Below are 27,693 nucleotides of genomic sequence, written 5' to 3' on the forward strand. Positions count from 1 at the left end.
AGTGTGGTGTGATGGGCACATAATAATCAGCACTACAACTGTGGTGAAAAAAACGGGGGTGACTGCAATCTGCTGAATGGGGCTCAAAACACTTCTCTGTGAACTATGAAATCCAAGCGTTTCTAAACACCTCCTTGCAATGGCAACATCGGCAATATCTATGGGATCGGCAGGCATGTGCATGAGAGTGGGAGGACTTCAGAACCAGAAATCCAAAATCACTCGTGTTGAGTGCAGACAACAACCTCCCCTGTCCAGTCTGGAACTATTACAACCATTTTGTGTCCAGGTTGCCTTGAAAGGAGGAGACAGACATTAATAAAAGCCAGGAGGACAAGAGGTGAGGATCTGGCTATATACTTTTGATCATTTCTAACAGAGCTAGCTAGCTATGGCAACACATAAAGATCAGCAAAAGCAAACTGAAGAAACACAAAACCTACAAGGACATAATAAAGAAACAGGCCAATGACATAGTCTTCTAAAATATCCACTCCATTTCAGTATGGTACAAATGAGTAAGCCACCTAAAGAAACATTTCACCAGAGGCCTCTGCTAATGCTTTAAAAGACTGAGTTAAGGGGACACTATGTGGAGGTTTTATCTAGCAGAAGTAAGTCTCTTCAGATAATTATGGACAGAGGTATTACATAGTTAATGACATAATCATAAGGTTATGTCAGTTCTCCTCCTTGGAGAATAATTTGGGCTGAGGAAATAGTTCTGTCAATTGGCACAGTCTGTCAGTATGTGTCCCCAACATAAAATATGTCTAGTTGACTGACCTGCACAGCATGCTAAATTGTATAAGTTTGTGAAACAAAGCTAACTACAACATGAATGCACTTATGGTATAGGTTTTTCTGTAAGATGAATGTGTCACTTCAAGACAAAATGTTCTTAAAACAGTTGTTCTACCTGGGGAAAAGATTTATAGCACGATCATTCTCAGTTGTGGCACAGGACATTAAGGCTGATAGAATTTTCATTTGAAAAACTAATCACTGCTCGAGGTAACTTATTACGTAGCTTATCCTTACTGTTAGAGATGTGTGTCTTCTAGTCTTTGGTCTTTTGCTTCCCCCTCAACTCACTGGATTTTACTATCTCTTCCCAGCTACCCGGATGCTTTCCCAACAAGCTTTATGGACCTGTTTCCTTTCGTTTTATACAGGTAAATTAAGCTCCCGCAGTCTTGGGGGTTGCACTTTGCTTTTGCCATTCTTTTGGCTAGTCTCAGCAACCTCCTGTTCCCCAGTGTCCTGGGGGAGCAGTGACCCTCAGTGCTGCACATGGTCTTCCAGCAGCAGTGGCAGAAGCACCAAAACCAGGAGAAACATAAAATCTCACCCCACCATTGCTGCTTTTCTTCAAGTAGAAATCCAAAGAGTAATGTACCGCCTAGCTCCAAGGGACGCTGCTGGCTGCTCATGGCCATCTAACTGTGGACTGGGCCTCCCACACTGAACCTCTCCTAAAGTTCAAGAATAATGAAATACATCAAGAACCCAAGTGCCATTTTCAAAAGTGATTGAAGAGCCTAAGTTTTACTTCAAGTGACTTTTGTATTCTTGATATAAATCCCATAAACTTGTTTAGCCACATGTACAAACTCAGAAAATTGGCCTTCTGGGATGGAGGAGAGCAAGAAAAAAGTGGCTGACATTTTTGAGTTTCATTAACTGTAAAAGCCGTTCCCAAGTTGTGAGTCTCCAAGGCAATCATTTTTTCACTTTATGAGAAGTTTGAAACTTCTTTCCACCTTCTACCGATAGTTCAAAAATTAACTGAACCAAAAATTTCAGCCTTCCTTTAAACAACTATTCCCAGTAAGAACTAAAAACATATCATCCTGTTTTAAACATCTTTTACTTTGTAGATATTTTTCATGTATTTTACAAACTGTGTAAAATGTTCATGGAATCGAGTTTCTGGACTTACTACTTTGGAGTTTGCCAAGAAGCAAGGACGGCCTGTGTATAATGTAAGGTTCATGATGGTCACTATAACATTTAATGTCTGCAGGCAGAAATTGTGAATGAGACTACAGAATTTTAAAATGCAAAGTGAGCAGAGAACTTTGCAACAACTGAGTTATTAACCCATAATGCACTAAGTTCTAAAGTGTATTTTGCTGCTTTTTAAAAATTTTATTCCCCCAGGCTTACCATTTCATAGATCACTGTCAAAATTCTGAGATTTAAATTTTCAGTGCATTGGTATAAAAATTTACAGTATGGTTAAATTGTCCAAATTCATCAATAAGTATTCCTAGTCCCTGCAAGAATCACATGCAACTTTTGAGGCTACCTTAGGAAATACAACAGTAAATACCAAGACTGTACAACAATACTGGAGATTGTAAGCATAATCCTCAGTGGCAAAAAAGGAAAATGTTTAGTCTCGGCCAGCTTTAAAAAAATGTGAGGCTAAAACTTAAATGGGAATTTTCCTAGGCTCTTTACACATTCAGAAATACGTAAACAAAAGTGCCCTTTTCTTTCCTCTGAAAAGATGCTAACCAGCTACTCCTGTTGTCCCTAAAAAATATAATGAAAAACTCCTGAAAATAAAACTTATTTTCTTAATAAAAAGTTGAAAACAAATGGCAGGGTATATTCTTGGTAGAGAGGAAGGAAACAGAAGAATTCTCAGAATAATCAGCTTCAAACTTTTTAAAGATTAAGTATGATTTTCACATTGGACATCAAGGGCTCACATTAGTACAGTAAAAGTATTACTTTAATTCCAAATGCAGAGGCTATTAAAATACTGTTATGTGAATCCTAAAACAGCTTTTGCTACTTTTACCACAGGAAAATACTCTCTAATTTTCTACTTCTCATATTCACTAACTTTTAAGTATTCTATGGCAACTACTTTGCATATGTAGAAAACATAGTATTAGCTGAAATGGGCCCCTCACATCACCAAACCTAGTCTGCTGTTGTTGCACACAAGCGAGTCCGCTGTTGTTGCACACAAGCGAGTCCCTCTCTTGAGCCAGCCAATCCCATTGGAAAGCTGAGTTTCATTTAACTCAGAATTAAATGCTGAATGAGCCCCAGCAAGCTCTAATATTTATTCTCATTGCTGGAGGTCTTCTTCAGTAAAGCAGTCAACGTAAAATCCTTCCGCTTTGAAACATTCCCAGATGGCCACCTTTTTAACTAACCTCAGATCAGCAGCAAGATGCTTCCCATCAGCCTTGTATGCTCTTCTCCCCATCTATGTAAAACTGCTGTTTTTGCAGCCCTATAGCATACCTATCTGAGAGGTGAGAGCACCACTGGCGTGCAGTGCGCGGCCTGAGCTGGGACATCTGTGAGCAAAAGGCCTAAATCTGAGACAGTCATTGATGTTCCTCTTCTCTGATTCTCCTCTTCCTGTGTCCTCAGCAGGAAAAAAGGCACATCGAAAGACTAAGTATTTGACTTAACTTGGACGCTTGTTTCTCCCTGTTGATGACAACCGAAGAAGAGCAGCTCAGCTTCAGATGTCAGATGTTTAGGTGGCTAAAGAGCAGAAGAATCATACCCTATGTACAGACCCTGCTGTCTGATCTCTGTCCATCCCTGAATTTACAACCAGGAGAAATCTCTCAAGTGAGGTTTGTTTAATTCCATCTCCCCCTGGAGTCCTGTAAATCTTCACATGATTAAATCAACATTTCAAAAACTGGCTGAAAAGTATTTTTAAATAGAAGGTTTTTGGCAGCCTCTCTCCTCATTTTCTAATGATGATAACAACTCAAATGCTTTTAAACAAATCAGTGGTGATATTTTATATTCTGAAAGGCCAGAGTTCACCCCTCTGTAATCCAGAAGACAAGAAATAATTAGTTATTATTTTGTGCCAGAAGCACTCAAAAAGCAAAGCCATAAAGTGACCATCCTGCTGTAAATGCAGTCATTTTCTTCATGTAAATACAATAAGGTACTGCAGAGAAATGTTGTTTCATGCTTTGTCCATGAAATGATGTTATTTAATATCATCACACCAGCTGCACTGATGTGGTGGTGTTAGCTATCATCAACAAGATACCAAACTAGCAAATTGGGGCTGCAAAAGGAGACAAATAATATTTATCTTCTAGAGTCACACCACAATCTTTTTCTTCTAGAAGTTCAGCTTCCAGAAGTGAGCAACATTAGCCATATAATCAAGCTGTCCTCTGACAGCAAAAGTGAAGCCCAAACTGAGGAGATGCAAGAGGTTCACTGTTAAAAATGAAGGCTGCATTATGTGGGGTTCCCCTGAGGGCATCCTACTTTCAGATATACTCATTATTTTCACTAATGATCTGGACATTGGAAGAGAATAAGCCTATTATAATCCGCAAACATGAAAGTGGGAGGAAATGCCTCCCAGACTGCTGGAGGACAGCCTTAGAAGTCACAATGACTTGGCGGGATGAAATGCCCAGTTTCATGTAACAATATGGAAAACGTTACGCTAACAGGCACAGAACCTGGCAAACACCAGGGCAGAGCACAAGACATTTTTTTTGCCTAGTTAGGCTGATAGTTTTACAAAATTTCATATTTGTTTGTTGGTTGAATTTAGACCAATTACTTAGATATTTTAAATCACTCCATGTTTTTATCAACATAAGCTACTTAACATGGACATCTGAAAGGCACAGGAATAATCAGCTCCACACCTATAAGGCACAGAGCAGTCAAGCAGAAAAGGATCTTGGCTGCAGTACTGCACAAACCGAAATGTGAGGTACTATATAGTTGCAAAACAGATACTTATCATAACAGAGTGCATAAAACACAGGGTGAAGCCATCTTGCTGGTCTCAGCTGGGTGCACTCCACCCAGTTTTGGATGCTACCTTTCCAGAAAGGGTAGAGGGCAGCTGGGAAGCTCCAGGGAACCAGAATGGTCAGAAGTCTAGAAAACAGTATTTGTGGAAAAAATAAAAAAACTGAGTGAACCCTGGGAAGCTTGAGAGCATTCTTTCAGCTTAAAAATAAAAGCTACTGCAATGGAGATTAAGAAGCTTTGTTTCCTTGTCTTAATGGATAGGAAATACTGGGCTAAATTTGCAGAGGGAAAGATTCAACACGCATTAGGAAAAAAAATCCCTTTGCAATACAGTAAAGAGGAAAAGCACTGTCTGGAGGGATTGCAGAATGCCCACCATTGGAGGCATTTAAGGACAGATATGGCAAGTATAGCTGCTCCAGGTTTAGAGAAGAGAGAGACACTGGATAGCCTCTCGATTTCCTTTCCAGCCCACGGGTTCTGTGAAATGCACGGCACACCCAGTTTCACCACAGCCTTCAGAAGGGCGAAGATTTTATAACTGTCCAGTCTATATATGTTGCCTTCCTGCAGTGGAAAGGTTTAGGAAACAATTGAGAAGAGATTAAGAAGCCTACACATAAGCGCCCTGTGCCATTTCAGGTGTCCAAGAGTATCCAAGAACTTCCACAGGGCTGTGAGATAGGACACCAGCCCTACAGAAGACCTGTGACCCTCCAGAGCAGCAGCTAGAGGCTAGAACGAAAGGCAAGTCAGCCTCAGATGAGATTGGGACGCTAGAGAAATGAATGAAAAACTACCCTGCGATACTTACTTCACAGGCTTTCATGACAACCTTTATGTTAAATCCAAGAACTCAAAGGGCTTCTCTTTAAAAAATAGAGTAAACCAAGCCAAACTGCTTTGGAACAAATTTGGCTTTTCCAGAGTCTCCTTTGCAGCAAAATAAATAAGTAAATAAATAAATCATGCAAGATGTTGACCATTCACCTAAAGAATCCCATCCCTGCAGGTTTTAATACCTTATCTTGCTTCCCACAACTAACAGTAATTAAAATGGAATGCATTTTTACATGGTGACACTACAGAAGTTCAGTATGTTAATAGTTTAATAAAAGTACACCCCTCCTATGTTTTTCCAAGCACTAATGACTCAAGTTCTTTCCTGCATATGTTTTAACGGTTGCCTTAGAAAGAACCTGAGAGCCACAGAGAACAGATGGTACCACCTGGAGATGTAATAAATATAATCTGACTTTATCCCTCCTCTGTTCTCCCAGTCTTTCCAGTACTGTTTCATATTCTTCTGACTTAATTATAAGCAATCATGAAAAGTTTCAAATGTTTTCAGAACTGAAAAAAATATTTTAAAATTGTGTATTTCAAAAGAACGCATGCATACAATAGCTGGTCAGCTTTTTCATTGTAGGTGTCTGTTTCCTTCCCATTTCAGAAACTCTTTCTGATTAGGCTAAGTCCAAGTTGCATCTCAATGAAAAGAGGAATTATCACAGCTCTACAAAAATCCTAGAGAAAACCAGCTTCCTCATGTCTTGGGCAGTGGTCAACTCTGTGTGTGTCTTTAAAACAATTTTCAGTGAGCTTGCAATGAGAAGATTTATGTAAATGATTAAATACTTCATATACTTTTTTGGGTTTGAAACAAAAATGACTGTAAACACACATTTTAGGATAGGAAAACCCTCTTTTTAATGAGAAACGCTATAGTAATTAAAAAAAAGCAGTCTGTTTTTCCTTCTTGTACAAAAAGAATTTCAAAATAGCTATATATGCTCACTTAAGAAATGTGTGTATATTATGCTTTAAAAAGAAAGCACATTTGGAATGGAGAGACAAAATCTGTCAGCACAAAAAAGGCCTTATTATATTGCTATTGAGACATACCACGCCAAGAAACCAAGAAGCAATCACACATCCTTCAGTATGAGAACTAGAGAGTCCTAAAGGGCTTGGACGGTATTCCCTATATCACATGTGAAGGGGTCTGTCACTTATGAGTCGTCTTTTCCCCAGGACAGTATCTCTGCAGCCAGACTCAAGACAGGGCAGAGGCAGGGACACAGCTTGTTTGCAACAAGCGATAGGAAAATTAAAGGCAAACCACAGACTGGTTACATGATACCTAGCAAGAGAGTTAATGCGGAATACAGAAATAACAGGAATATATTATTATATCCACAGATTCCTTGCTGCATGGCCTAACCTGAAGGTGCCCCTGACAGCATGGCTCCACTGACAGCCACCAGCTTAGTATTGCAACTGAGGATATTTCGCAAGAAAAGTATTTTGTAAGAATGGTTATGTATGAAACTCCCTTTTGTATTTTTTGTTGCTTGTAAAAAGACCACTTAATCCATACAGTTCAGGCAAAATCAGATTACCTTTGTTGACAAAGACACGCAAAGGTATTAGAAACAAAATAAAAGTAAGAAAATAACTTAAAATATTTCCATTTCTGAAATTCATCTCTCCTTTGCATTTTTAGCAAAGGTTAGCAGCATGGACAATGAAAATCAATTAAAATTTAAACACTGCAACAGCATATTTGCAGGTAAAAATGAACTCACATTTACAAACACTAACAGGCATAAAACTAAACTAGTTTTATTTTTGTTGACAGCCCATATTGCTTGCTGAATTGCTACTCAGTAAATGATTCAATATTTGGCTTTCAAACACTGCGGGCAATTTTTTCCCCTCCAACTGAAATTTAAAACCAGAACACAGAGTTTTTGTATCTCTTCATTTTTGTTTAGAATTCAAAAATACTTTTATGATAGAGTTTCTTTTGCTCATGAGAATTGCAAAAGCTAGTTTGAATTCAAGAAACTTGCACAGGGAGAAAGATACCTACTCACAGTACTTGTTTATTCAAGTTAGTCTTTGGATTAATAATTTTCTCTTTAATACAATAGTCTAAAAACCATTTTTTATACACCCAGCTGAATACTCACACAAACATGATAGCTAGGAGGTAATTAAGCAGCTCCTATCTGGGATGATGATTTTCCCAGATATGCACTTGCTTTTGAAAGTTTACAGAAAGTCCTATTCAGATAAACATGTATCTTAAAATTTGATGATATAAAATTGTAGCCTGACATATAAGCTGGAGTATCAGTAACATTGTCCCCCAACCAAAAATTTTTAAATGTAACAACTCTCTTATGTCTCTGGACTGGATCCAAAGGCCTGGATCCAAAATAATGAACTACCAAACAGTTTAGTTAGTTAAAAAAAAGGCGGGGGGGGGAGATGAATATATACAGAAGGTGGAATGCTGTTCCACAAAACATTTCGTATGTAAGGCATTTGCTTGAAAAGACGACCAGGTAATATATTAGCCCCTGCCTCGTCCTTCTTTTCCACGGCTCCCTCCCCAGCCACTGAAGGAAATTTCCTGCCAGGGATATAAACTCTCCGTACCAAAGCAGAGGTGGCTGGCCACTGAGAATAAAAGCTAACACGTCTAAGAGCGTGTTTTTGAGCATCACTGCCTCGTACTTTCAGCCAAGCTCATTCTGAGTTAGCAGCAAAGCTCCTGCCGGGGAGCCCTGGGGGCAGCTAAACGGCAGCCCCCTTCCCTGCAGACCACACACAAAATGCGGAGGCTGCACAGGGGGGAGGAGCGCAAATGTGCCATCGGGTAACCTGGGAAGGGCCTCAAATGAGAATTAGAAATGAAAAACCAGATTGTAAAAACCAAGCTCAGAAAAAGCAGCCATTTCATTACTCTGCTTCAGTGTCACAGCGTGCACGGGCTGTGCCGTGCAGCATGAAGGATGCCTAAAAAAATAGCAACACTGGCAAATGTTCTGGTTTGTACCTGACTGATTGATAGTGGATGCAGTAAGATAGAGAAACATCCTCCTTAGTGTCCCAGAGGGGGTGGTACTTTGTGCTATTCACCAACCTCATAAGGAATATTTCTAATATGAAACACTACCTGTCATTTCTCACAGCCTCACTTATTTAAGATATTACCAGGCATGCACACCTTTGCTAACCTGAATAATTCCAGAGGGGAAAGTACAGTATCTTAATGGCCTTTCGCTTGCCTCTTGGTGCAGATAAAACTAACTGGTTGGTCAAATGACAGGACACCACTAACAGTACCCTCTCTAAAACGGAAAGAGGCTGTCAGAAAGGCAAAACCGTCCGATTAGTTTCAGACGCACACTGCCATCAGCTCAAGCGTGCACAGTACAGGCTTCACACATTATTCATCCAAACTCCCATGTTTCCCTGCTGCTTAAACTCTGTCAAAGTAAAAGGATACTCTGCCCGAAAGGTAAAGAAACAAAACCTAGAAGTGGTACATAGTGTACTGATTTATAATGTTGCACTGAATTAGGAAGCATTGATCTTTCTGAGAAACACCTTTCGAAACACATAGTAAAACCTTTGCATTAAGAAGAGGCACTGTGTCCAGGCCAAGCATCCCTTTCCCCTGTTTCAGTATCTGAAACACCTAACCTTATTCAGAGCACATCGTTTTACTAGTACGACCTCCTTCTCGGAGGCAAATGCTGCCTAGGATCTCCCACAGACCCTTGAATCATCTGTCCTGTTTTGTGAAACACCTTGAATTTCCTTTCTACGAGTGGGTGGTATATGGGAGAAACTGCTTTCAGTTTCTCTTATTATTCTCTTACTGATTGCTATTTTTTTACTGGAGAAAAGAAAGAAGTCTCATGCCTGGTACCTCAGAGCAAGCAGATACTTAACTTCGGTGTCTGTACCCCGTTCTCCCTGAAATCAAGGGGAGCTTTCCTGAAATCCTTTGCAGGGGCTGGACCAGTCTCTGAGCTATGGAAATGAGAAACACCAACAGCAGCTCCTGCTCCAGCCTTTGGCAAGTGTCTTCGGTGGTTTAAGGTAAGGAGCCAGGTTTCAGAAACTGGAATATGAGGCTATTGTCTTCCTCTAGGACAATGCAGATTAGACTGTGTGGGACTAAGAAAAGGATACCTGCAGATGCCACGCACCTAAACAAGGGTTTACAGTGATGGACCAAGATGCCAGGGAATACAGGTGAGCATGCTCACTCTTAGGAAATGTTGCAAAATCTTTTCAATATGACACACGTCACACATGGAGGACTGTCACATCCTCATAAATACTCCAGTGGAAAAAGTCTATGCAACAAACAGACAAGAACACCACCCCCTTTCAGCTCCCCGCAATGGACAGCCATTGGTTCACTGAAATCGATTTAAGACTTTATTATAGTTGTCCACCCTCTACAGAAGATACTCCAAAGTTATGGTGATGGGTAGCAGCATAAAATCCTAAAACTCATGTTAGCAGGAATTACAGTAAAAGGAAAAGGACAGCAAGGAAAAGGACATCAAACTTGCAGAAGCACAGACAGGATGAAGAGGTCAGGAACAACGCAGAAGGAAATGGGTCTGAACAGTGAGAAAACAACCTAAGTCATTTTTTCCTCTTCCACATACCTTTTCATACTCAAATATAGGTGTATTTTTTTTTTAACCACATCCCTGAAGAAATCTTATGGAGCTTGCAAAATTGCAAGGTCCCTCACGCCCTGTCATAGCTCCCAGGCATGAGCTACCTGGAACAAGTGTCTTTTTGCTCCGACCAGCCCTGGAGCGCATTTAACTGGGCAGCAGAGCTCCCTCCCCAGCACCTGCCTGCTCACAGCAGCAGCAGAGACTCCCACTGACGTTCTGGCTCCCCAAAGACTGTTCCAGGGAGTAAGCAGAAAGGTGCGGGTTCCTCTGTGAGTAAGTCAGTGGGGCCTACAGCCAGTTACAGTCCTTGGAGAATTAGTATTTGTTTCTCCTAAATGCTAAACACTTAGAAAAGTCCTTCCTATGACTACTTTCCCACAAACCACAGATGCCTGTGAAAATGGAAGAGCAACCTCCAACAATGCTTTTGGATAGCAAAGCAAGAAATGAAGCATGCTTTCCTGAGACAAAACCCCAGACTGCTCTGCCAAGCAGATCCTAGATGCTCTTTGGCATCAAGTGGTGAAACCGATGTCAAAGCGCGGAGGGACGTGGGCGTGCGGGGACGCGGGTGTCAGAGGCACACTGCACAGCTGCCTCAACTGTATTACCTCCAACCAGGAGAAGACAAATCTGAAAAGGCACCGCTTGTCCTTCATGCCTGAATCATGGAAATGTAACGCGCTGTGCTACAGCAATTAGCATGTTCTCTGTGCGCAGACTGCTTTAGAGCAACACAGCCAGAGGGCATGTTTAGTGCCCCAAGTCAGAATATCGTCTGCCATTTTCATAATCTCAGCAGCAAACACACGGACAAACACAAATATCCCACAAGAGAATCCTCTTTGATTAGAAAGCAAGAGACCATTACAGGACAGTGTCAATATGGAACAACTAAATGATTTAGGAAAAAGTCATTTGAATTACGGAAATAAAATAAACAACCAATTAAAAATTAGCAGTGCAATGTCAATGTGATAAAACAAGACAAAAAGAAGCAACTGAACACACAACAAAGTTAAGGTCCTAACAGATAAACACAGGAGAAAACAACCCATATTTTTGGTTTACCATGATATATCTAGCCATTGCAGCCAAGCTGATACACAGGATTATTCAGTGTCAGTAAATTCCTGCAGTATCTATTTAAGGCATAAAGGAGTGATTAAAAGATAAAGAGCAGATTCTTAGTTCCTGCAATCCATGTAGCTTTGTAGGCAGTCAGTACAACTCTCTTAAATTATAGCAGCTGAGAACAGCGTCTGAAAGAAAGCACGGAGCTCCTGGTCTGTGGTGTGGTTATTTGAAAACTTTCCTTCAAAAGAGCTTGGAAGAAGCAGGACTGCACTTTACTATTTGATTTACATTTGAGAGGTTTTTAAAAGTGCAAATGTAAAAAAAAAAAGCTGAGAAAACAAACTTTTGGCAACGACATTTGACTCATATGGCAACAATCGCAAAGGAGCTGTATTCCTTGTCCCACTCAAGAAGCAATAGGAATGATTAAGCTTTAAAACACATACACATAAACACAAGAACACATATAATCATCCGAGAGTTTGGAACTATGTAAGGATCACAAATGTGTAAGGTGAATTAATGAATTTAAAAAGTTCACAGGATACCATGTCACAGAAGGTTTAAGGGTAAGTCTTTAAGAGAGGTTAAAACCTTTGTAAGAGGGAGAGGATCCTCTCCTCCTCCCCCAGTTTCAATCTTTTGTTTTCCCAGAACAATGGAAGTGATGGGGGACAATGACATAACACGCACAAGTGCAACCATGGGGTCAGCAGACCTAGCAGTTACAAGCAAATCGTGACTCTCTCAGCTCAGAAACTGGGATTTTGCACTTAAAAAGAACACTTGCATGAAATCCCTGCGTTTTAATAGTTACAGCCCTGGAAAAAGCCAGTGCTGCAAACAGAACATTGTAGCCATAGCAACAAGCAATTCAACATTTAAACTTTTCAACAGACTAAACAATATTTTCTTTCTGGTTTTATAATTTCATGGTTAGTAATTCACCACGGGCACCTCACTTGTTTAGCTGGTCACTAATGTCTCAAAAATAAACTCCCATTAGTGCTTCGAACAGGAAAACCTCCTCCCCTACAACAAAAAAAGTATGTATATATAGGGAGATCACGTCAGAAATTAAACTTTTTTGTCCCTTTTGGAAGTCAGTATGGAAATGTGGGAAGAGCCCAAGTTCTGTCCTGTTAATACAACCACTTGGCCTTTCTTAGTATTGTGCAATGTAAAATGTCACAGCCAGAAGCCCTAAAGTCTGAAAACTGAGATTTAAAATGCCTAATAATTTAGGCCCCACAATAGAATCTCTGAGGAACACCCTACCAGCGCAGACACTCCTACAGGAAGTCTTTCCCCTTTTCATTGACTGAGAGGATTTTTTTTTTTAATGCTATCATTAAAAACCCATTTGAACACCAAAATTGAAGGTTAAAAATAATTAGGATAACACATTCTGTCTGGCTGATGAAATTTAACCCTGTTAACGAGGCAGCTTCACGTCACACTCTCTAAGAATCTAATGTTACCCTAATAAATGTATGGGTTTTTTTTGGAAAGTGCTGTTGATGAATGCAACTGATATCATGCATTTTTCTTCTTTTTAATGGCACCCAGTTTAATTTCTGCAAAAGATTTTTCTCAAAGGCAAGAATTTGAGATCTCTTCAACCTATTGATTAAAACACAAAGAAAAAGGAGAACTGTTGATCTCTCCTGTATAGACTAAATAATGTCAATGCTCAACAGGGGTGCTAAGTTTAAAGTTTAATCAATTTATTTAGTTAGGCAGTTAATTATTGGAAGCTTTCACTACCCTTTTCTAGCTCTTCACCATTTTTATGCTTCTTCACTGCAGTGAAGAATTTGAATTTGAAGGAACCAGACAGCCCAGAACCTCTGAGAGCATCAGCGATCATCTTGCCTTCCTTGCCACTACCGATAACTTAATCGTAGCATAACCCCACAACTCATAGATGCAGACTTTGTTGACTGACCCTACAACTCGGGTGCAAACTGAACTTTGCTAGCAACACATGCTGAGAAGCTCTAGAAATGACAGTGAAGGACAGTGCATGAAACAGACAAGGAAATGTGTTTACACATTCAGGAGGAGCAGGGCCCTTCCTCAATCCCTGTTTATTTGAATTATTTTTGACAAGTAGCACTAATTTCTATGGAGTTAATGTGCCATGTAAGAGAGTTACTCAGCATTAAGATGTTTTTTAACCTGCTGGTCACATAGTGGGTTGTTTTTTTTTTTTTTTTTTTGTTTGCAGTGCTTTTGGAACTTCTCCCTCTATATATCACAAGGGGAGGTACTGGGGAAAACATACTCCCCTTTTAACTTCTTACATATTCTTTGCTCTCTTGTGACCTGTACACCTGAATGCTACACACTCACAGTCTGACCTTGCACTCCAAGATTACCTGAGCGCTTTTTACAACTCAGACAGGAGTTGGTTCTCAGCTAGAAAACTTACTAAATACGTCCTGAGACATGTATCTGTCAAAAGGGGAGGATTCTGATCAAGTGGAAGCAGGAAGACAACAAGGAAGCAAAATTCCTTTACAAGTAAAATTTACTAATAGGATGTGGTTGGTCTATGCTGTGACCAGACTACAGGGTGAGTGTTTGGTGATCTGTGACAGGTTGTGCAGCACTCTGTCAGATTATTAAGCCCTACGCATAAGGCAGATCAAAGAGGTCATTTTTGATGCATCTCTGACAAGAAGCGTTTGGTAAAATTTAGGGGATGTTGAAAGACTTTTTTTAGGGAAAAAGAAAAAAAACAACATTACAAGAACAGGACTCTTGAAAAGCCACAGAAATATGCCATACTTACTTTTGTCTTCCTGGTTTTCTTCCGCTGCTTTGCCTTCCTCCTCCTCCTCCTCCTCCTCTTCCTCTACTTCCTTCTGTTGTGCTTCTTCGTGGTGATCGGCGGCACTGACTGAAAGGGTCTGACAGCAGTGGTTGAATCCACTATCCCGAGGCAGAGTGAAACTTCGGGGCTTTCCCCCGTTTCCATTTAGGACTTGCATCCGCTCCCCCTCCACAAGGGGGAAGGGGCCATAGTGATCTTGCAGGTGGCACTTCTGGGTGGGCAGGGTGGACTGCCGCCGGTGCTCGGGGGAGACCACGGCTGTCTCGGAGAACACTGAGTCCTCCAGCGGCAGCGTCTGAAGGTAGTGGAGTCCCGAGCTCGTCAGCGGTGTCTCTATGAGATCCTGCCAGGAGCGTCGCTGGCTTGCTGTCTTGCGCACTGGCGAGTCGGTGGTGCTCCCCGCGGCCTCTGGGCGAAACTCCTCGTGCGACGACTGTGACTGGGAGGTCTCCGTGGATGAGAGGCGGCTGTGCTTTGGCTCCACGTACGGGCTTGCACAACTCATCTACAACACGAGTGTCAGAGAAATCTTCAGATTGCTAATACTGCTAATAGTCACATACTTTCTACTGTTACTGACTACCTGGTTTAGCTACGAAGACACAAATTTACCAGAAACCTGCCCTGAACATAGCTTTGGGGCATGCACAAATTTACACATACAACACACTGATACACTTATTTATGCAGAATGTCCCTTAATCAATAAATCAATCGATACCATAAAACGACACAGGGTTTTTCTTTTGCAGAATAATATGTACAATAAGGCTCTACAGAACACACAGAAGAGAAATCCCTGGCCCATTAATATTATCTTTAAAATGCCATCCAAATGCCTATTTTCATCCTATTTTGTTAAAAGTTTCTTTGGAATCATGTTTGCATTGCTTGGGTACAGTTCTGCTTCGGGAAGAAAAAGTATTGCATTCAAATTAAACATCATGAACACTCTCTCCCTCCAGACTTTCCCAATTTTTCCCAAAGTTTTGCTTTGTTTTTATATATTCTGGTAAGATGCATGAACTGAGTGTATGGAAGTGAAAATTAAATTCCTAATTTAGAATAAGTTAGAAGTCCATACTCTGGCTTTATATAAAAATCTGCTGCAAGAAGAAATTAAAAAACAAATACCCTTTGTTCTAATTCATAGATAAGCATACCTTTTCATGAACAACAGAACAACTCATATCACCATTTAGGATATGAGTGAGAACATTTTTATGTTGGCATTTCTCTAGAAATTTAAGTGCAATTTGTTACTGTAAAGCTTCACAGCACAATTGTTTTACCTTAGGAAGAATCTGTGCTGTTACCGAGGTATAATGTTCTCATGGACTACATGATAGCGGGGAGGTAGAGGTTTTGCATGGATGGGTAGGGGGGTCTGTTTTATACTGAGAATAGGAAGACAGAATTCTCTAAACTAATCCATCTTGTGCAATGACTGGGATTATAAATCTGAGTTCTCTACACACTGGTGGAAGTAGCAATGATGGCTATTACTTAGCAAATGTCTTAAGTCAAGTGCTGACTCAAAAAATACACTGAAGAGTGCCATAATGTGTGTATGCATGCGTTTTAAATGGGAGAGTAGGTAAATGTGACACTTCATGTAATCATTCCTAAGTAGATACTGGCAGGTGACTTACCGAAGGAGGCCGTGGGTATGTGTCATATGGGGGTGGTGGGCTGTCTTGCTTGGGCGTTGATGGAGTGTCGGCTTCCTCCTTATCACTCTCACTCCAGTAATCTGCAAGTTACACATATATCAGATCAAAAACTACTGACACATTTTGATACATATGCACATCAGAGGCTGGTTTTCACAAAAACAACTGGAAACTCCATCCTAGATATTACCAAGAGTTAAACATTGCTGAGTGTTGACTCTGTAAATGCTAGTAATTTGGAATTGTTTTGATCCAAAGGAGGAAAAACTCAAAACATTATGGGATATATTAAGCCTAATGCACCATTGCAGAGATATTAAACAGCAATCTGCCAATGAGCCACAAATATACATGGTTGTGTACAGCTTATAAATAAAACATGCATACAAAATATGCCTTATGCAAATATCTGACTTTCAGATATTTAGAAAACCATCAAGACTGAATGTATATCAGCTGGAATATACTGAAAATATATTTCAAACAGAAAAACGGAAAATTTTAACTGGCAAAAATCCTGTTGACTGCAAATAACATTAACAAATGTAATTAACACCAACTGACAAATCAAACAAGTAGTGGTTATTGCACACATCCAGTATCCTAACAGTTGTCCAAGCTTTTCAATTAAATTTCTAATAACAAACAGCTGCAGGCAAAATCAGACAGAAAACTATATCATCTTTGTTTTCATAAAAGGGCTGCTGCCCTTGTTATCTAAGCAAGAGTATAAAGGTGATTTGATATGGAAAAATATCATAATGATATTTAAGGAAAAAGTTCCAAAAGATGGTAAGACAGATTAAGTGCAAGGGACACAGAACTTGGGGGCTAAATTTAATGTGATATGAGGCTTAATTTTGTCGTGAAATCAAATCTTAGTCAAGCCCCTTTCATATGTTTGGTAGCTTGGCCAAAGGGGAAAAACACATGGATGAGTGTACCGCATTGTAAGTTAGACTTATTCTGTTGCAATATTTTTGAAGCAAAACAGCAGCTAAGTAAATGGACACCATACCTAAGTATTTCTTACAAAAGTAAACTACGAAACTTCCAACTCAGTTCAAGATGAACAACTTCAACATTTCTACACAATGTAAAACTTTCATAAACATTTGTTTTGTCATCTTGTTTCTGCCTGTATTAGCATCCAGCATTTTGGTAAATTGTTGTACAACAGAACAGTATAGTTCATAGTATTCACAGATTAATCATAGGCAATTCTGACTTTGCACAATAAGTGCTGAGTGAACTGCATCACTTACTACTTTCTCTTTGATACATGAGGAGAAAAAGATTGATTTTTGCTTCATAAACTATCTAAACCAAAAAAACTTGAAAATGTTCCAAGCTGGCACAACATATAATGTCACCTTTAATGAATTTTTGCTATCGTTATGATAATCGTATTGTATGATAAAAAACTACTGTACCTAATGTCTTATTCAAGATTTAAAACAAAAATTATCTATCTTAAAGTGACACCCTCTTGAAACAGTTCTCCCTAAAATTCTGTATTTTTTTAGATAGTTGCAAAGGCAGCCTTATTTATTTTTTTTTACAAGCAGTAACAATTCTGTTAATACACTGGCTCTCTTGATTTGCCTCCTGCAAGCCTATAGCTGAGAGGAGATCTCTTCAAACAGTATAATAAATAAATAGCATGAATAAAGTTTTCATGAACCATAAAATCAAAAATTCCAAATAGTTCTGTCTCTGGAAATCCCCAAATAGTTCATTTTATGTGAACAGACAACTAAGTCAGAGAAAACTTTTTATAAGTCACACTCACAGTTTTAAGAAAATTAGTTTCCAGTAACTCAAAAAAATGAAAATATTGGCATACAAGAATGTTTGCTCCTATTACAGTAAAGTCCAATAGAGCTATGTGTGGTGAGGGGCCTGTCATAATTTTATCACTCAGTGGGATTTCTGCAGATTTAGAGCTCAAATATTTATTCTAAAACTAAAATTTAGCAAAGTCTCAGTGCTGCTTCCAATTCTGGCTAAAAATACAAACAAGTACATGGCTGACAAATCCACATACAAGAAAACACAGTATGATCATGCTTTTGTACACTTTACCTCAGAAAAGAAATTTTGCTGACAACCTACAGTATTTGCCTCAAAAAATCCTGCAGTTACAAGGACCCTGAAATGAACAAAAATACCCTCCCACCATTTTTTAAAATGTTTTGCTTTTGGCAACTGAGTCATCATAGTCTGTCTAAAATGTGTATTATGCTATCGAACAGTTGCCATATTTCTCTCCACAGAGTTTGTCCAGTTCAGTGATGGACAAGCTCGATTCATAGGGCATACCTTGAAAGCTTCCTGAATGAGCAATAGACTTCCCTGATTGTATATAAACTAACACTGGCCTGCCCTTTGCCAATTTATTATTTTCTACTTATATGAGCAAATATCTTTTTTCTCGGATTTTATATGTCTAGAAAGTATGCCAACTTCCCCATCCAAAGAAGTCCCTTGCCATGTTGCTAACATTCACTATATTTAATATGGAAAGTTGATGGTATTTTTATAAAACTGTTCTGTACACAATGTCACATTTTCTTCAGCAATACACCCACAATTTGGTGATTCGTGCATCTCTGAAGCACTTGAAATATATTTATGCACTTTAGATTCAGAACTGTTCAACTCTTAATTGAAACAGGTTTGACAACTACTGTTGAATTGTTTCAGAGGTATTATATAGCCTTGCTGCAAGGGACTCAACTGAACAGAAATAAAAGCTCTTTTGTAAAATCAGATATGTAGATGACAATTGGTACAGTCACTGAATATAGAAAATTCCAGCTTCACAGTTTTTATAATTCCAAAACCGCTTGAAGTGATAGAGCGGTTTGCTAACTTGATGCCTCTGCTAATTAGGGACACTACGCAACAATTTAATAGCCCTTGTGCTGGAAGCCAAGGATAATCACCAGAGGCATAAAAACACTATCGCAGCAAGTGGGGAATGTGATACTGATCCCCCTCAGTAAGCACAAATACGCAACACATAAAGAGGATATAACTTTCCCTACCTCCATATGATAAATCAGTTCTAGTGAATGGCGTTAGAGAGGCAATAAAGAACTCCCTCATTGCCAGGGATATCATTCCTATAGCAAGTGGAGTCTCACTAATGATCTTAAATAGGGAGCCATTCAAGTAAGAGGCATCATGAGGCCTGAGCGCACATGATCTCATGTTTAAGAACTGGATCATCCATTATTTTATTGTTTGGTGATTGCTCGGTAGGAAAAATATTCTCCAGATCCATCTGGATTTATAAAGGTGCATCATGTCTGCAGTTGTGCACTTGGCATAACTGTTCATACACCTTTTCTCTTACTGTCCCAAATGTTACTCTAATTCCAGTGCCAACTTGATGTCAATAAAAGCTTGAATATGGCTTTGGATGCTAACATGGAGGACTTCCTAGAAGACTCTAACATGCAGAGCTTCTTCAAGGCCTCTTCAAGCAATTACAAATCGTATAGACATCCCTCAACACTGGTTATTTCAACAGTGCCTCAGAAACAGAGTCCCAAATTGATTTTGAAGTTAAGCATGTTTTGGTGAGGACCTGAGAACATGACTGGAGGAACAGTGAGCATGGCTCTGCTACCCTGTGCTGTCTGAACTTGGGGGGCCTGGTCTTATGAATTACATGACATGGCCACGGGCCACACTGAACACTAAAACAGCCAGTAGGCAACGCTCCTGGAATAAGCAGCTGCACTTAATGGAAAATATGATTAGATATGCAGCAACAGCATGTACAATCTAGTAAACTGAGAGAAAGACAGAACGCCTCCAAACCTTCCCACCCACACTGCTACCTTCAAATTAGGGTAGTATGCTGTGAGCCAATGTTCTTCAACCATGCTGAATCCTCTAGTTTGCTCTGTGGTGAGGCAATCACTGTATGAATCAAGGCAGACACCCTTTCTGATGCTGCCTGTTAATCTCCTACCATTACAGAATATTTTAGTCTCCTGGTGTCTCTGCCTGGCTGCTGGAGTCGCCCTTGCTTCTCACTGGGAAAATGAGTTTCTCCACAGAGTCTCCCAGGACAGCAGCATGTAGCAACATATTCCAGAGAGGCAGACCACACAGATCTTCCTCCTCACAGATTCAGATCAGAAGGACAGGGCAAAGGCTGCTCTTAGGTTGTTGTCACAAAAGTTGCTACAGACCCATGATTCTGGGGGCAAGGGGGACACCATGTGGCAAATTCTGAAGCCTAGTGGCAGCATTCTGAATACAAATTCTCTCCAAAAATGGCTGGAAATATAATCTTTGTAAAGAAAAGACTACATTAAATACATTTCTGCTGCAGCTCAGAGCTGTAATGTTTTGGGGGCAAAAGACAGAACCTCACTGATGAAGACTGCACAGTCATAGAGTTAAAAAGTGATGGTCTGACTCAGCTGTCAGCATGCAGGCAGGTATCCAGAAAAGCTCTGGATCATCACAACCAGTGCAACTTTCTGGTGCCACCTGCCAGGTACAGCTGTAAAAAGAGAGTATGGATTCACAAGGCAGCTGTTTGCCAAACCAATTAGTTGGATAGAAATACTTCTGTGAATCCATGTCACTGGCAATTCTAGGAAACGACATGCCCAACATGATGGAGCACTGCCCCATTCTTTTTCCTACCTATTTCTACTGCAGCAAACTAAAGGCAAGAGACTCATTATTTTATATGTGCTGCTTTTTTTAAACCCATGTTATACTAGACACTAAAAAAGCAGAGGAAAGATGTTGTAAACCTACAACTGCAAATGAAGTGCTTCACTGAAAAGGCCAGCAGAGCTCTGGCACACACTTCAGCCTAATGAAAATAGCAGAAATAAAAAATTAAGTGGCCTTAAAATTAAAGCCTTAAGGGAAATTCAATTATGTCAACAGGCTTTAGAAGAATGGTTTTGTTCCTGAGACCTATTTGATATGTTCCTGCTCCCTGTGAATTCAAACATCAAGTGCAACATTTTTAAAATTTTTTTTAGTTTGCAGATTCTTAATTTTCTTCTTATGGGAGACACAGACTCCTTGGTACAGTGTATCTGAGCTAGCTGGAGGTAACTTAGCTGCTTTTAGCTACCTTTTGTGGCTTTCTCAGAAATAATCCCAGAGTCTGTGGATCAGAATCTGAAGGTGTTAATCAAACATCCTGAGAGAGAAGGAATTATCTAAAGCAACAACCAGGATACCCACATGTGAATTACTCTCAGGTGAGGGGAATGAGGCCTGATACTGGGAGGGGGGCCAGGGTGGGTGGTAACAGATGGACTTGTGATAAGAGCTGACAGAAGCAACCAAAATAATAACACATTACCTTGCTCTTGTTTGATCCTCTCTCTTTCTGCATAGCCAGCAGCAAGCATGTTAATTCTGTTTAGCCATCTGAAATAATATTGAAAAAAAAGCAGTGATACTGATCCAGCATGCTAATTTTGGGTGCATTTCTACCAAAAAAAAAAAAAAAAAAGTTATGAGCATCTGAAGGAGGTTATGAGCATCTGAAGGAGACTGAGGACAATGTTATTTTTCATGCAAGACAGCTGTTTTCTTTGATACTTTTACTCAGGGTGTCTCCAAAGATCTATAATTTTGCTGTTGAACAAATTGTTTCCACAGCAAAGATCTTGTTTCAAATGGAAAACCACATATGATGTCAAACATCTGTAAAATAAAGGATTTTGAGATAATCAAAGAACCATTAAGTCTGCTGCTCACAGATATGCCATCACATCAATACTCCTGCTGTTCTGATTTCTTAAGAATAAACACCACTTTTCAGAGCTTTAAGCAATATTTTAAGGCCCGAATTGGCATCTTAACAGAGGAACAGAGCAGAAACCAGCAGTCAAAAGAACAGGTTCACTCCTAAATAGACAGTGAGGTTTAATTATGCCATTATGTATTTTAGAGCTTACCTACAGTGCCAAGTACAAAGAAACAGAGGCATATCAGAATTCACTTTTGTGTTTGTGTCAGACAAGCAGAGGGAGAAAAGACAGTTGCCTCAATGCAATTCACATCTAAGGCTTTAACCTCAACTTTACTTGAAAAAATGCTTCCATAAGCCACATGAATTAAAAATAAACTATTGCTATTCTCTTCTAGCAGTGCTGTCATTGTGAAGCACAGATTCAACCGCCTGTGGCAAAGCCTTGCTTCAACCTGCCCTTCTCCCTCATGGGGCTCTCAGGGTATTCATTATCCAAACGCTTACACGAAATCATTTCCTCCATCAATGAGGCTTTAAACCAACATGACAACCTCCCATTGGTAAACCTGGAATTACTTACTCCAGTCATCCCATAGACAGGATTTGACAGACCTTATCTGCCAAGCTAGTGGCTTGTGATTTTACTGCTAATATACGCTGAAGGACAACCGAAGTTAGTTTTGCTTTTTCTTGAAGAATGTGAAACTCTTGTTTCAGAAAACTGTGCCTGACGGGTTTCATTTGCATACTGTATGTAAGGAAACAATGCAGTATTTGCTAAGCAAGGGAGAGACAGTATCCTTTGTAACCACTCCTGCATGTCAACCCTCAGGACATTTCAGTGCAGGGTATGCAGACGTTAGGTCGTAACGTATAGTTGCTCTTCTTGAAATAAACTTCCCTCACTGTCCTTCCACAAATTGTGACCACATGTATGGTCGGTGAGTAACATTAATGGTCAATAAATCATTGCACATTGGGAACAATGCTGGAGATCTACTGAAGTGATTACAGGATATTTCATATTAGCATACAATCAAAATCACTGCCAGAAAAATAGGAGAAAAGAGAAGCCAAAGAAGAGACTTAAAATTTCAGTTGCAATTGCTAGGGACTGCCATACACATATACAAATAACTGGCACACTGGAACAGAAATCCAACAAATCGTGCCTCAGACAAGTATTCACATCTTCACAGCAGATAATGTGACCCCCTCCAAAGCTATCTTTTAGGTTTGCATTCCTGAAACATGAAGGCTTCCTCTGGGGAATAAATGTCAGTGCATTGAAAGCTCAGTCATCTTGACAGCTCTGCCAGAGCCTTCACTCCATCTCAAACCAGACAGGCCGAAAGACAGGAGCCACACGCAAAGAACAGCAGCATCTCACCATGGGGGGAAGAGCAACAGCCCAAACACTTGTCCTTGTGCAAAGGGTAAAGCAGCACAAAAAAAAAAAGCACCTGCTCTGTCAAACAGCGTGGCAGACAACAGAGGTGGAGCCTTGCTTGCCTCTTGCCCATTTCAGATTTCACATCTTCAGGTCACAGGTTATTACCACCCAATGCAGCCAATACAAGACAGTCAGCTACTGAATCACTTTGAATAGACCACAAAACATGAGATGATAGACCTACAAAGGTGCTTCTGTTGGAAAATTTCATTCAATCCTAAATATAAGAGAGATTATTTTGAGTGTGGAACAGTGAGTGAGGTAACCTCTTAAATTAGCAAACAGTTAGCTGACAGTCAACTGATACTGGTTATATCTACAGCAGATAGTTGTTTCCAGAAAGAAGTTATTTCCTGAGATGTATAGTCTAATGAGAACTCAGGAAATGCATAGCAATCTAACAGAGATACAGTGTACTGACTTCACATTTAACGATTTTCTGCAGTTCATGATTTGTGTCATGGTCTGAAATACCACCTGCAATGCCTGTGAGATGAAAGACAAGGTACTGGTGTGGTTGTAAACAGTGAAGGACCGTGGCTTTTGAGTGGTCTGTAAATTCAGAAACTAAAAGAATGGTACTGACTCCATATGTGTATTTGCTGATATGTGGCCACAGTGCAAAGCTTCTTCAAGTATAGTTAGAGTAGACTTGGGTAGAGGGTTAGATTATTTTAACAAAGCACAGCTAGAGTTATGGTTCATTCAAGTCAAAATCATAGGAGAAATCCATCATAGTGGGTTTCTATCACAGAGAAATGTAAAGATCTGTTGAAGAATGGAAGAGGCATAGAACATTCCTTCTTTACAAAATATTTGGGACAAGAGTTCCAAGCATGCAGTTATACATAAGTTCCCTATTATGAATATCAAAAGGTATAACAAAATCCTACCTGAAAGTAACCTGCAAACTCCTAGGACATGGGAAGACCTATTCTCACTGATGATGTACTGTGTCTTAGTAAAGACTGTAACTTTTAGAGGGCAAGAAGCCAAGAAAAAATTCCTTCCTTACTGAAAATGCAGCTCTAATTTTCTTGTGAGAACTATAACATGTATCTGTTAGCTATGACAATAAATACAGAAATACTGGTAGCTGCAGCAGTCATCTAAGCTTTTTCTTTTTAAGAATAGCACATACTTCCTTGTCAGGCTTTAATTAATACAATTTTATGACTCACATGGATCCACATGAGAAAATACTTTCTAGACCTATAACTTCTATAAAGAGGAATTCACAGCACTTACTTTCACATAGAATAGTAGGAAGCATTCTTCTGTCTTGTCTCACACCCTAGGGAGATGCAATGTTTCTAGTCAAGTTGTCCTTAATCATAAGGCTCAAAGATACAGGATGAGCTTGCTATATGGGAGCATGACTATCTTATAGCGTCTATAGGTAATCAACTGCAGTTTAACTAAAATGAAGAAACCTGTAGATGATCTTGGAAATTTTTTGGAGGTCATCTTCACTGAAATCTTCCAGACATTCTCATGCACTAATACTACAAGTCGACTTGTCATCTTTGCTTTTGATCATAGAGCTACATTGAGGAAGAAAGCTTATACAAATTTCAGTACTCTGCCTACTCACAAAAACAGAGAGGACAAATCAGCTACAGCAGGTTCAAGGAAGTTCTCAGACCACTATTCAACATAAAGTTACTGACTGCGTATTCCAGAAGATACAATTTTGGCAGCCATGTACATCACCACTTTAAAAAGGGACTACTTGAATAAAAAGGAAGAATAAGGGTATGCTAAGTATTCAAGCCAGCCAACCCTGAAGAAGCCACATTTGTCTCTAAGATCTTCTGATTAGGATCTTTGAGTAAAGAACATATATATTGAATCCATAAAGCAGCTGACACAATTACCATGGAAAATCAAAATAGAATTACATTACTATCATTAAGTAGAAATATAAGATCTGTACTTGACATCAGAAATATTTTGCTGGAACAGGAATAACAATGAGCTTCCAAGCAGTGTGTTTCTATTAACATACACTTATACCAGCAAAACTGTACTTTGTACCAAGAAGGATATTCCGTCCTTCTTCTCAACCAAACAAAACATGCTATATGGATAGAAAGAACACTTTTGCAGGTGTAACAATGTAGATGAAATGAACTTTAGATGCCACAGTAATAATTTGCAGAGTAATAATTCTCCAGCCTCCTTACAGCATAATGGTGTGGCAGAGTTACAAAGGTAGCAAGATAATCTGAATAGTGTCAAAGTTACTTAAGACTAAAATACATATTTTATGTGAGTGAAATGAAAAATGAACACAAATGAAAAATTCAAAAAAAAGCAAATGAAAAATTCACGTCCTGCATACAAATAAAAATATATATTTTTAAAACTAAATCATTATTTTACATAAGGTATGGAGGAAACAAACTATTTCGAACTTTCAGTAAAGCTATGTTTTAGCAGTTTTCTACTTTCTTTTCTTCTGCCTCAAGTATAAACAGCACTGAAATGACTGCATGATACCTAATTAAAATGCACATCAGAAACCTGACAAAAAGGTACAGAAAGTGATCAAATCAGTCTTAATTTTTGATACATTGACTTAGAATGTTTTGGTCTAGTTTGGCTAGGCTAGAACATGCTTTTAGACATACGTAAGTTTTTAATGTATTGATGTGTATTTGCTGCTGCTTTCTGATATTAATATTATATTATTATTGTATTATTTTACTTCCATGCTCTGCATTTAAAAGATTATTTTTCAATAATCCACATTTTCTTTATCAGGTTAGCTCAAGGTTTGAGAAAGTGAAGTATTTTTTTCATATATTAAACAAAGAGGAAAAAATAAGTTTTTTGGTGAGACTCTGATGACACTGAAGACTGGTAAGAATTTCAAGTAATTTCATAGACTTTGATGGATCTGCTTCAAATTTACATATATTTAGCTCTGCCCAAAATTAGGTCAAGCTTATTCTTAATGAACTAATAAGCACTTGTTCCAAAACATGATAAAAAGATTACTCATGCCAGAAGGTTAAAAACCTTCTAGTTCCTGGGTTAGTTTTAGGCTGCTTCCTGATTACTGAACAGTTATATATTTTTATCCACAGAAACAAGGCATCTTGTCATACTGACTGAGGACCTATTGACAGCAATGATTTAGCTATTGCTGTGGTTCAGGATATGCTGAATAGACCATACCATTATTCTGTTTAGTATGCAGCAAACTGAATTTTGAGTGACTGGCTTGACAGAATTATCCAGTAAAGACAAGCCTAAAATTTTATAAACAAATAAAAAGGTTTGAAGTTTCTAACTGGCCAGAGACTTTTGAAAGTGATCCTTAGTCATGCGTGGGCTTTTGAAAATGTAAACAGACAACTATTTCTAAATAAAAGCAAGCATGGTATATGGCATTGGTATGTGTTTTCAGTCAGTTATTGGCAAAGAGTTGGCAGTTCCCTGAAAGTGCTCTGTCTAAAGGTAACCGATCCTAGCACACACAGTAGAGATTAAATTATCATAGCACTTACTGATTAGTTTTACTAGGTTTTTTTAGTTAGACTTTTATCTCCTTTTTTCCTTTTATTGAAAGCACACAATCTTCCTCAGTTAGGATGTCTACCAACATAATCTAAGAGACAGTGAGTCTCAGTTTGCAATCAGATTTCTGTTTGGGTCCTCCATCATATGATGGAGATTATATATTACTTCGAACTGAAATAATTTTTTTATGTTGTAAAAACAAATGAAATAAAAAGCAAGTATGTGAATAGAGATGGGATGCATGTCATTCCCCCAGTCGAATGAATTAAGAGTAAATGTATTTATTTTGTGCTGAAGTTTCAAGCATTTTTCTGTAAAATCTCAGAAGTGGACTAAAATGAGTACAGTTAAGCTCAGTCCCCAAGAACTAAGACTTAACTCCTTGCTGTTTTCCAGTTGCTGAGATTTTTCCCACTTACTCCAATAAAAGTAAAATTTCACTTTAACTTGTAGGTTAAATTCATGTCAGTAGAGAAAAGCTGGAAAATTCACTACTTACAATTTCTAGTGCCTTTTTCAAGATTGGTAGAAGAAAGATCAGTGACTGTTATAAAGCTTTCTTCAACTTCTCACTCCCTCAAGGGCCAGAAATAGAGAGAAGCATCACTGCAGCAGGTATCACGTGCTTGCGGGGGTATGCGAACAAGCAGTTGGAGATGTTGCACCATTGCAGGTGCCGCACATCCAAGAGCAGCTTTACAGAAACCTGGAATTCTAAAATCGTGTTTGCATCTTATTTTCAAAAACTGGTTTTTATTTCTTTTAAGAAAGAAATAATCTTGTTTCTAAAATCTTCAAATCTTCATTTCGAAAAAGGCAATTTTTGCATAAATGGAATACTTAGCATATGCAGCCACTCAGAAACAATGTTACTCTGCACTTTTTTTCTCAACTATTAAACTTAACTTTTAATTTAGATAGGCACGTAACTTATTATTACTATGTTACTCTGTTACTGTGGTCCTTGAACTTTGCTAGTTTTCCTTACCTGTTCATATCATCTAGGTGTTCAGCAGCAAAATAAAAACTTTTGATCTTAGGATGGCAGGCTTTGAATGCGCTGTAGAGGAAAAACATAATTATAAAAACATAATGGCACAACT

General features: G+C 39.0%; 1 protein-coding gene across 6 annotated transcripts in view; it reads right to left on the reverse strand.

Moving 5' to 3' along the window:
* CNKSR2 (connector enhancer of kinase suppressor of Ras 2) overlaps positions 1-27,693 on the reverse strand; it is a 223,382-nt gene that overhangs the window by 29,771 nt on the left and 165,918 nt on the right. For all 6 annotated transcript variants that reach the window (XM_026120684.2, XM_026120683.2, XM_026120682.2 and 3 more), the window contains 4 exons: positions 27,579-27,650; positions 21,214-21,281; positions 15,843-15,943; positions 14,149-14,695 (listed from right to left, as the gene is read on the reverse strand). In XM_026120684.2, the coding sequence (XP_025976469.2) occupies positions 14,149-14,695; positions 15,843-15,943; positions 21,214-21,281; positions 27,579-27,650 (788 nt within the window). The remainder of the gene's footprint in view (positions 1-14,148; positions 14,696-15,842; positions 15,944-21,213; positions 21,282-27,578; positions 27,651-27,693) is intronic.

Source organism: Dromaius novaehollandiae, chromosome 1 (genome assembly GCF_036370855.1).
Source record: "Dromaius novaehollandiae isolate bDroNov1 chromosome 1, bDroNov1.hap1, whole genome shotgun sequence".
Taxonomy (NCBI): Eukaryota; Metazoa; Chordata; class Aves; order Casuariiformes; family Dromaiidae; genus Dromaius; species Dromaius novaehollandiae.